At 36.8% G+C, this 11,674-nt stretch overlaps 1 protein-coding gene and 1 long non-coding RNA gene across 8 annotated transcripts in view; both read left to right on the top strand.

Moving 5' to 3' along the window:
- The window catches only part of LOC146482946 (uncharacterized), a 94,193-nt gene extending 82,652 nt beyond the window's left edge, over positions 1-11,541 (top strand). For 5 of the 7 annotated variants that reach the window (XR_014864008.1, XR_014864009.1, XR_014864007.1 and 2 more), the window contains one exon: positions 8,376-9,286. This is a non-coding gene — a long non-coding RNA (uncharacterized LOC146482946). Of the gene's footprint in view, positions 1-8,375; positions 9,287-10,714 lie in introns of those variants that run through there. The other 2 variants (XR_014864010.1, XR_014864017.1) reach the window with 2 other exon arrangements.
- On the top strand, positions 4-1,793 carry LOC146482947 (neuropeptide Y receptor type 1-like). Its single transcript, XM_085106582.1, has one exon. It carries the CDS (start codon positions 709-711, stop codon positions 1,696-1,698), a length of 990 nt encoding a protein of 329 aa, XP_084962708.1. The 5' UTR covers positions 4-708; the 3' UTR covers positions 1,699-1,793.
- Positions 11,542-11,674: the final 133 nt, after the last annotated feature.

Below are 11,674 nucleotides of genomic sequence, written 5' to 3'. Positions count from 1 at the left end.
CCACAGTTGAATATCTTAAGAAAAACGTTTCGATTGGTCAGTTGCTCCAACACATTCCAAATTCTATTGTTGTTTGTGTAGGATCAACTCCAAAAAGGCAAACAAAAACATATAACAATAAAAACTTTGTCAGGTTTCATAACCATTCCCTTTAATTAACTATGATTTGGCTAACAATGGAACGACAGAACATAGGCAAATATATAATCAGCTGACTGAAACTGACAGAAACTAACCAATCAGTCGTTTAGTTTTCAGAGCAAATGACGTTATGACTAAACTAACCAATAAGATTAAGTTACTGATTACATTGGTGAAAATTTATTAATTTATGTGAGGAGCGATTAGACTTGGAGCGGGCATAAATACACATGCAGTGTACGGAGATTCACCCGTTCAAAGCACTTTATCACCGTCAACTCCGTTTTCAACAGTGTACACTGAAACAATAGTCAGCTTTCGGCTCAGCTTGCGGGCAACTTGTTGGAAAAGTCGGGCGCTTCACCATTACGAAATAAAGTCAAAGATCCAGAGGAAGGTACAAACTAATAGGAAGAGCTTCTTTGTTGTCAGTGCTGTCTCATCCTGGATGTGATGTTTCTGAGCACGTCTTGGTCTCTTGGTCATTTGGAGTCTTTTTAACGATTATCGGTTCTTAATGAAAACATTTGGCTTTTATTTGCCGGAAAGTAACCATTGTAAGGATCAATGGAAAAGGTACCTCCTATCGACACGTCGTCAAATGTCAACAACACTTCATCTCTCCAAAACAACTTCACATGTTACTATTCTAATGATTCTTTGCCAATCCAGATCGTCAAAATTATCGCCCTCGCCGTCATGTTGTTGTCCAGCTTGGTCGGAAATACGCTGATCCTCATAATTGTCTACAGGCGCCCACAGTTGAAGAGGACGATAAACTTCTTTATAGTTAATATGGCCGTTTCAGACCTCTTATTTCCATTAACCACTATTCCGTTTTATATCACGGAAACAGCTTCCAATTCTCTACATTGGGATATCAGCGGTACCACAGGATTAATAATGTGTAAGTTGCAATGGTACCTTCAAACTGTTTCAATTACCGTTTCTATCGAAAGCCTTGTCTGCATCGCTGTTGATCGGTTTGTGGCGGTTTTCTTCCCGATGAAACTACATCTTTTCTCGTCAAGATCACGCGCCTGTGTCATCGCTTCTACTTGGGTTGTGGCATTGTTAGCAAATACCTTCCGCTTTTACGCATTTAAGTTGGTCAAACAAAACGGGAAGACCATTTGTAGTCATTTCCAAAATCTTTCCTTTTCATATGTGACGTTTTCAAAGGTGTATACTATACTTCTTCAGATTGTGCCAATGATTGCGATGACCATTTTGTATTCCGCTGTAGCAGTGACTCTAAGACGACAAGACAACGTTCTTCGCTCCCAGTCGGTGCAACGGGGAGATCAGCAGAAAAGGCGAGCGTTTAAAATGTCCCTCTTCATTATGTTTGCGTTTTACATCTGCGTGCTTCCGATGATGATATATTTTATGCTATGGGAGTATAAAATTCGATTATCGTGTTCGTTTACCAGAGTGTACCTGTTTTACGCAGGCCTTATGTTGTACTTGTCGTCCTCAATAAATCCAGTGATCTTAATATCTTTTGTTCAAAGTTACCGCCTTGGATTAAGAGATATTTTCTATTCTTGTTCGTGAAAATGTTGTACGGCAAGGAGCATTGAAGTAGCCAACCAAGAGGAAATAAGTCTTCAGCGGTTGGGAACCGAGTAATATGGAGAGCCCTTCGTAGACAGCGCAAAATAACATCCAGCTTAAACACCATAGCGTTCTCTTCTTATCGCAAAGTTGCAAGAACCACATTTATTATAATAGCTCTTTAAAAGCGAATTTATCTTGCTGTTCTAAAAGATCAAAGATGCTGACTGTTAAAGAGGTAAAATGACGCTGATGGCACCTATCTTAAAAACGCTGTATGACATTTAAATCAGAATCGGAAGCGCCATACTCAGCAAGACCATATGTGAGAATTATTTATTAAAACTTTTTTCGGAAAGTCATGAGATACATCATCCTCCTTTTCCACTATTTTGTCCAAACTGAAGTTCAATATTTAAGCACATTATCTGCCTACGTACCAAGATGCATTTCGTGTTTACATTATAAATGAAGTTATGTACTAATTACAACCTAGGAACAATGGTTCCTGCAGTGTATGCTAAAAATTCGTGCTAAGATTCAAGAGAGAAAAATGTTACCATGGAAATTTTGGATGCCATTACGAGTTGAAGCTTAAGAATATTAAGATTTAGAATATATTTCTATGGAATCAGCCTGCCTAGGATCGTTTAATTTGTACTCTTTTAAAAGTTTCTGTCATGAACGTCTTAACTTAAGTATACTAAAGCACCGGGTTCCCTATAATTATCTTATCAAAAACGCATCATCTTCAAATTTTATCATGATATGTATAGATCGAAAACTTGTTTACACATCACCTAAAATCACTCAAACCAAACCGTCAGCGATATAAGCTGCTTTAACAGCGGCGTTATTCTCCTGACGATAACAAAGACGGGTCGTGCATTAATGGAACGACCCGAAAGCTCACGGGAAAAGAACCACACGATAGAAATGACATACCCGAGAAGTATTCACAAAATTGCGTGGTTGCCATGATACCACTAAATAAAAATCTGATTCTCCTACCGGAAAAGAACTATGAAATTCCACACTCACATCGGATCAGGCACGGGACGTTCCAACCAGGCAGTTACTGAGAGATTCGTTTTATACTAGACTAGATCATTTATTCCTAAAAACAAACCAAAGTAAAATGTTCCCCATATTTCTCACGTAATATGGGGGCACTTTCACGGAAATTTCTCTGTGTTTTGGTCGAAACTGCTCAAATGTTTGACAAAGAACCTTTTCGCTAACATCAAATTCCTCTTAGAGCACCGAGAATAAAATATTAAGTGGTTTGTCCTGAAAAAACCAACTATAATCAGTTTTTTTAACGATTTCTCCTAATACGCTGGGAGAAATTGCAAAAAATGGACAATTTTTTCAAGTTTCAATCCATTTCAATCTTGGCCATCTACGGCCAAAGATGACTAACACTGCTTTCTCTGTAGTAGTGGGGTTACTGTTAACAAAACTGAACCATTATTGTCACGATCCCGTCGATGTAAATGTGTTTTTTGGCCATTCAAAGTAACATCACCTAATATCACAATAGGTGACACTTCCCCTTAAAAAATCAAAGAGCTGTGGTGTTTTGATCGTCCTACAGGCGCCTTGGCTTTTGGCAGTCACAACTCACTGATGGACAAAAGCAAATTCAATTAAATTTCCCCAGCTTTCTAATAATAAAACGAAATTTTAATCATTCCTGCTGAGTGTTTAGATAAAAACAGTAATTACTTTTCATCTGCACAACTGTCGGTAAAATGTACTGAGGATAACGTGAACATGAGTCAACATCATGATGACTTATTTGAAAGAGACTCATTTTTCGGTGAGGGAACTATATTTTCATTAGAAGCTGAAAACGTCAATCCTTTGTCATTATAATGTGAAATAAAGATAAATCTGAGGCAGCATGAATGTACCCATCGAAATAAGGAAATGGATTTCAAGATAATGACCCAGTTGAAAAAGGAATGACAAAAACATGACAATCAACTTCGCTTCCGAGAAAAAATTTCGTACTATCGAGATATATATAAAAAACAGCTATACTTGATGCCACTGATGCAAATAGTGTTAAGTGACAATTTCATTCTGACATATATCGATATGCTTTGGGGGGAAAAGAAAACTGTTGGTAGTACGTACTACTCTCTGTGCACAAACTGCAATTTGTAATAAAAAAAATATATATCCAGTCATCGATCGAAATTGAGCAGCTTATGTAACTGTATGTAACTACTCACTTCGCCGGTTAAACTTTATTGTAATGCAAATAACAAAGAACCAAAAAATTAAAATATTGCTGGTAATATGCATTTTATTTCCTTTAATAATTAATTGTGCTAGCATTGGTGTCATAAAACGTTCAACATCGAAGAAGGCAGAAGGCACTGTGAACTGACATCTTACGTTATCTGGTCAGTCAAGCCTTTTACAGCATTTTAATCTAAACTGAGCCATCTTTACGACTATTCTTAGGAGATTTTCGAAGAAAGGGAAAAGGGAGACAATTGTCTAGGAATAATAATGCTCACAAATATTAGCAACGCATCTTCAAACCTTCAAAATTGGGAGTGTATCATAACTAGCTTGACGAAGGAGTCTCTCTCGGTCAAATTCAGCAGAATTGTTTTTCTCGCTGTCATTCTAACGGTCGCCTTAGTTGGAAACACTCTGATCATCATCACGGTTTACAAGAGAAAAGAGTTGAGAAAGACGGTAAACTACTTTATTGTAAACATGGCGGTATCCGACTTTGTCTTTCCATTAACAAATATTTCAGTTGCCTTAAGAATGGCGGCTACCAGTTCTTTCCAATGGCCTTTCAGGGGAACTGCCGGATTAATTCTCTGTAAGCTGCAATACTTTGTGCAGAATGTTTCACTTACTGTCTCAGTACAAAGTCTTCTTTGGATCGCTTTAGATCGGTTTTTGGCAGTGGTCTTTCCAATGAAAATTAATCTTATGTCGTCGAAATTTCGCGTCTTTGCTGTCACTTCAACTTGGATCGTGGCGGTGATAATCAACTCCACAGATTTTAATACAACTGTATTGGTAGAGTATCATAGTGACAAAATCTGCACAGAAGACAAAACTTCACTGGTATATAAAAATTCTTCATACGTACGTTTCGCCTTTCTATGGATAGCTCCACTGATTGTCACGACAATACTATATTGCGCTATAATAGTTTCTCTGCGAAGACAAGATAAAGTCCTTGGACATCCCGGCAAAGCGCATCGCGTCGATCGAAAGAAGCGCCAAGCCATAAAGATGAGCCTATCTATCATGATCACATTTTATCTGTTTGCTTTTCTTTTGCTAACCATCTTAATATTTCAATCTTCTGGCAAGTGGAGGTCCCTTGCAGTCAATCCAACCTTTTGCTCGGTTTATCGCGTGCTGTGGTTTGTTGCTTACTTAGGGATATACTTGTCCTCGACAACCAATCCAATCATTTGTTTCATATTTGTCGAAAGCTACCGTCGTGGTTTAAAAGAAATTTTCTGCTCGCGTCAAAGCAAAAGGCTGAAAGCAGGCAACGTGGAAACAGGAAAACACGAGGATATTGCCTTGAAAAGATTCAAATCCTGGAAGATAGCTAACGAACGCATTTAATCCAATAAAATAATATGCCTTTCAAGAATGCCTATAGTAAAAACCTAAATCATAGTGACAACAAAGAGTAAATAAGTTTTAATTACCCAAAATGTTTAGTATATCTCAGGGAAGAAGGTTTTTGTTTTTTCAACTTCAAGTTTAGTCTTGCCACAAACTGAAATTTGACTATAACTGGTGTTTCGGGGAGAGGACCACTGTGATGGAAGCTATGATGAAAATGTCTGGTATTTTCACCATTAAGAACTATTCTTTATTGATAAAGTAGAATTCGACGACATAACATAATGTTTGAAATTTAAATTTGAGCTTGGCTTTCACAAGAGCGATGGTAATAACGTGTGTACAATAGTTTGCAGATGTTTTTAAAAGATAAAAAGCGGGGGAGTTCTCTGGTTTAATTTTGACTTTAAAGGATTTTAAGGATTAATGTTGATAGCTAGTTGAGCGCAGTGACTACACGAAACACTGAAACGTTTTATTATTAGTGGACACCTGTATTAAGGAGGCATTATCCCATAAACTCGACCCCCAAGACTGACCGCTTGTTACAAAGAACTTTCAATGTTACCATAGCCTATCTGTTAAGAATAAATGAAAAATAAATAGATATCGGAGGTAAGGGTGTAGTAATGGTTGCATTTATTTATACACGATGAAAAATTTACAGCAGAGCTAATGTGGTCATGTTTTAAATAGAATATAAAAATGTCATAAAAATAACACATATCAACACTTAAAAAGCTAAAACCAAAACCCCGTTTACAATGATCCTAAAACGAAACAAATTATTTGGATTAAAAATTGACGATAAATAAGTGTAATTTTTGGTGTTATTATTTGGCCGAAAAATTGGCATTTAGGACTTTGCTGCCAAACGAACGGTGATATGCAGGGAAAATAGGGAGGTGTAGTCGGTTTGCTAGGTTTGCTGATGGCAGTATGCATCAGCTGGTGCCATTCACACATTATCCTGCCTTGCCATTGAGCCATCCTAAGACCTTAATCCAGCCAACAGTTTTCTGGAGGTTTTAAAGTAGAATATTTTATAAGTAACTAGAATGGACGTGACTGTATAAACACCTCATTTCCTTTAGACTAAGAGTTAAACCCAGGTAGATAGCTATGAAAAGAAATAAAAGTCAATTTTTTTTAAACGGCAACACAACGTTTCGGACGTATAATTTAGTTCAGGCAACTTTAATGATGCAAAGCACTCAACAAAGGTTGGCTGATTACTTAGGTCGCGTTCGATTGACCGTATTCTGGAATAAGAATAAGCAGAATAGCTGTTAGATTTCTCTCTTTAAGTAAAGTTAGGAAGAAATTTCTGCAAACTTTGGCTAACACATGGTAATTTAAGAGCCATTTTGTACTCCAGTTATTTCAAAAACGCCTTATGACGGATTTCTTGACATTATTGTATGTATTCCTATTCCAGAATAGGGTCAATCGAACGCACCCTAAATTTCAGTGAAGAATGGCCGAGGCCAAAATTCTTGTGTTAATTTTTTTAAAATTTTTGACATTTCCTCTCCCCTCCCCCCCCCCCCCCCCCCCTTTTTGACAGTTTAGCCCTGGCAGCATTTCAAGTTACAATTATTGACAAGCGTTTAATAATAGTAGCTCCAGAATTGAACGACTTCTGCTTAAGTTGACAGCGTTTGTTAATTAACTAAGAATATATTCTCTAACATCATAAATAATTAAGGCAAATTTTTCAAAAAACTCATGACTCATTGTCGATTTTGAACGCGTATTTCGAATGCATAGTCACGACTGACATACGACTGAGGAACTTTCCTGAAGTTTATCAGAGCGCAATGATGAGTTCAAGATAAAGTTATATTAAAGGTACGAAAGTTTCATTTATTTGCTGATTACTTTTTGAAACTCATAATGTTTAAAGGTAAACCTTTTTTATTATTTTAAGCAATGTACATTTAATAAGAAAATTTAATTTAATATTAATGTACCTGCCAAGAAAAGGAAATAGCGCTACTGTCATTTTCAAATAAATACAATACAATTTATACAATACAAAATAAAATACAAATAAAAAACAAATCTTTATCGAAGCGTGATTTGTAAAACTAAAAGCACTTATTCACACCCACTATTTCAAAGACTCCCCTAACCTCGTGAAAAATTCAGTTTAATTCGAATTTCTGCCAACAAAAGAGACCGCCGTAGTAAACTGAAAAGCGCATAATAAATGGTACACAAACATTTTATTTTCATGGCAGTCAGACCCTACGCTTTTGGTTTATAGTTAGTTGAGAAAAATGCAATTTGACATTGACATTTATTTGCCTTTTTTCCCAACATATTGACAATTAATACATTGTTTAATGTATGGCGAGGTGACCTCTAGAAACCACCAGACTTATAGTCGAGGCCACCTCTACGTAATAAATGTACATTGCCTAAAATAATAAAAAAAGGTTTTCCTTTGAACATTATGAGTTTCAATTAAATCAAAAGGCAAGTTTTTACTCAGTCGTTCTTCAGTTCTGGCTGAACGTCGGATTCTCTCGCATGTGCTATACCATAGTGACCTTTTTTAGAGTTTCCTCTTCCCTGTATCTTGTCTTTACTGCCGTTGATTTTGATCGCTTGCGCTGAGGAAATTTGAAAATTTCTTTTAGGCCACGACGGAAGCTTTCCACAAATGTAAAACAAATGATTGAATTTGTTGTCGAAGAAACATGAAGGCCTAAGCGAGAAAGCAGGAACAGATGGTTGTATAAACATGATTTTGAAACCGGAGTTTCCCATAATATAAGTGCAGTCGCAAAGGGAAGAAAGAACAGATAGAATAATCCAACGACGCATAGGCTCATTTTCATGGCTTGGCACTTTTTATGAACATTTCGATTGCGAACTGTAGTACGCTGAAGCATTTTATCTTGTTTCCGTAAGGTAACTGCTATAGCGCAGTATAAAATCGTTATAAGAACCAATGGTGTAATGAAGAAAATAGCCAGTCGCGCATAACCTAAAGCTATGAATAACAAGGAAGTTGTATCTTCAATGCATCTAATTTTTCCGTTTTCCTTCAGTATATCAGACAAATACAGATCTACAGAGTTAGCAGTCAGGGCCACGATCCAAGTGGACGCGATAGCCAGACTACGAAATCTAGAGGTGATAAGATGAACTTTCATTGGCCAGACAACCGCCACAAACCGATCCATGGTGATCCAAACGAGGCTTTGTATGGAAACAGTAAACGAAACAGTCCTAAAAAAGTTCCTCAGCTTGCAGAGGATTGATCCTGCTGTACCACCGATAGGCCACTGCCAAGAACGGGAAGACACCTCTGCCAAGCAAACTGGGATGGCTGTTAGCGGAAAGACGAGGTCAGACACCGCCATATTGACAATAAAGTAGTTTACTGTCTTCTTCAGCTCTGGGCGCTTGTACACTGTGATGATAAGAAGAGTATTTCCAACCAAGCTGAAGAAGCAAATAATCGACAAGACAACCATTTTACTGACTTTAACTGCAAAAATGGCTGCCCAATTTTCACATGATCGATTCTGCTGGATAACTGACAGGTTGCTGAAACTCGTGGTCATGTTTTAACGATTACGTTTTTCGCGCTCGCAAAATAGTATATTGGCAGTGTAAAGCGGTTGCAGAAACTATGCAGAAGTCCAGTTGAATATAGAGACCCTGAAACGGCCTCGAAATTGTAATGAACAGCACACGGTATTCTGCAGTAGTAATGTTTGGTGATGACAAATAGTTTGATCCTTCGAATCACAATATAAACCGGATTTTTCATCAGACAAACATAACAACTTATCTGCATTACAATATAGCTAAACACAGGAGCGGGGCAACTGTAAACAGCTTCCACGAAACCTTAATAACTTGACGGAATCTTATATTTGATGCTACCGGTCATTATTTTTTTGAAAAAGAGAAAAATAATTTCCACCGAGAATAAAATAAAATATCCAATGACCTCAGTAAAAGAATCGAATTATTTTAATGTTTTACTACTTCTGAGAAGTAGAATGTATTTAATTTCTGGAAGTATTCTGATTTTGGAATATACGGAATATGTTCCAAAGCTGTGATTAAAGTATGAAAATAACAAAAAAATTCCAATGTTAGTGAAAAGCCATGGACAATATAACCGAGTGATTGAGCTTGTCTTCTTCACTACGTTTATGATGACTGAATTGCTCGACCATGTAATTAATATTCACAATGGATTGCAGATGGTGGCAGAAGATATTATACTCGACAGCATTTCAAATTGCAGTTATTGTCCAGCGTTTAATAACGGTAGCTTCAGAATTTAATGACTTTTGCTCAGCTTGACAACGTTTGTTTTAAAAGTAAGGCTATATTTCCTAAGATCATAAATAATTAAATTGATTTTTTAAAAGCTCATAACTCTTCGTTTAATTTCCATGTGTTTTAAAATTTCTTTGAAAGGTACCAAAGATATATTGGCGAAAACCTCTTTTTAATTTTAGGCAATGTACATTTACATCGTAAATATTAAAATAACAGAAATGTGCCTGCCAATAAAAAGAAATAGGACTGTTGTTCCCAAAGTTATATCAATCACTGAAAGCATACAGTCACACCCATTATTTTTAAAGTCTCCCCTAATTTCGTGGGAAATATTAAGACTACTATTTCGTTTTTATGTCCTACCATATTTTCGAATTTCTTTCAACAAAAGAGGCATCGTAGTAGATTGAGAAACGCTTAATAAATGATAATCAAATATTTTAATTTTTATAGCAGTCAGACCTTCATCGTTTATAGTTAGTTGAGAATAATCTGTTTAAATTAAAAGAAAAGTTTTCACTCAGTCGTTCTTCAGTTCTGGCTGAATGTCAGATTTCGGCTCTTGCGTGTCCTGTAATACAGTGATCTTCCTTAGAGTTACCCCTTGATTGTCTCTTGCTTTTACTGCGTTTGTTTTTAATCGTTTGGGCTGAGGCAATTTGAAAACTTCTCTTAGGCCTCGACGGAAGCTTTCCACAAATGTAAAACAAATAATTGGATTTGTTGTCGAAGTTACATGAAGGCCTAAGGAAGAAAGCGGGAAAAGATTGATGAATAAACACGAATTTGAAACCGGAGTGCGCAATAAGACAAATCCAGTCGTAAAGGGAAGAAAGAAAAGATAGAATAATCCAACGACGCATAGGCTCATCTTTATGGCTTGCCTCTTTTTAAGATCATTTCGATGGACTGTAGTCAACTGAAGCATTTTATCTTGTTTCCGTAAGGTAACTGCTATAGCGCAGTATAAAATCGTTATAAGAACTATTGGTGCAATGATAAACGTCAATCGGACATAACTTATAGCTATGAACAACAAAGAAGTTCTATTTAAGTTACTGCATCTAATTTTTCCATTTTCCTTTAGTAACTTATAAGAATACAGATCTACAAAGTTGACTGTCAGAGCCACGATCCAATTGGATGCGATAGCAAAGGAACGAAATCTAGAAGTGATAAGATGAACTTTCATTGGCCAGACAACCGCCACAAACCGATCCAAGGCAATCCAAACGAGGCTTTGTATGGAAACAGTAAACGAAACAGTCACAAGAAATTTCCTCAGCTTGCAGAGGATTGATCCTGCTGTACCGCCGATAGGCCACTGCCAAGAACTGGACGACATCTCTGCCAAGAGGACTGGAATGGCTGTTAGCGGAAAGACGAGGTCAGACACCGCCATATTGACGATAAAGTAGTTTACCGTCTTCTTTAGTTCTGGGCGCTTGTACACTGTGATGATAAGAAGAGTATTTCCAACCAAACTGAAGATAAAAATAATTGACAAGAAAACCGTTTGACTGATTTTAACAGCAGAATGGCTGCCCATTTTTCACATGGTGGATTCTGCTGCATAAAGGAGAGGTTGCTGAAATTCGTTGTCATGTTTTAACGATTACGTTTTTCCAGCCTTCCTTTTTTCGCAAAGAACGTTCTGTTAAAGAAGTATATTGGCAATGTAATGCGATTGTTGAAGCTATGCAGAAGTCCAGTTGAATATAGAGACCCTTAAATTATTTTTCGGTTACTAGTATTGTCTAACGTTTGGTCGTGATAGATAGTTTGCTCCTTGGAATCGCAATATAAACCGGATTTTTCTTTAAACAAACACAAGAACTTTTCTGCATTATAATATAGCTGAACAAAGAAGCGAGGCAATTGTACACAGCTTACTACACAGGGGAAATTTAAACATTTGTGTCAGGACTTTACGACTGAATCGCATAATATTTCAGAATATATTACAAAACATAATCTATCTTGAAGTATGTTCTATATGATAAGATTTAAGTAAGTTTCTCTAAGACTCACTTCCACGAAAAATTAA

The sequence above is a fragment of the Pavona decussata genome, unplaced genomic scaffold, assembly GCF_977016875.1.
Source record: "Pavona decussata unplaced genomic scaffold, jaPavDecu1.1 SCAFFOLD_41, whole genome shotgun sequence".
Classification (NCBI taxonomy): domain Eukaryota; kingdom Metazoa; phylum Cnidaria; class Anthozoa; order Scleractinia; family Agariciidae; genus Pavona; species Pavona decussata.
This window is presented reverse-complemented; position numbering and strand designations above follow the sequence as displayed.

Excerpts from the sequence above, each read along its gene's own strand:
- LOC146482947 (XM_085106582.1), top strand. The coding sequence starts at position 709 with ATGGAAAAGGTACCTCCTATCGACACGTCGTCAAATGTCAACAACACT.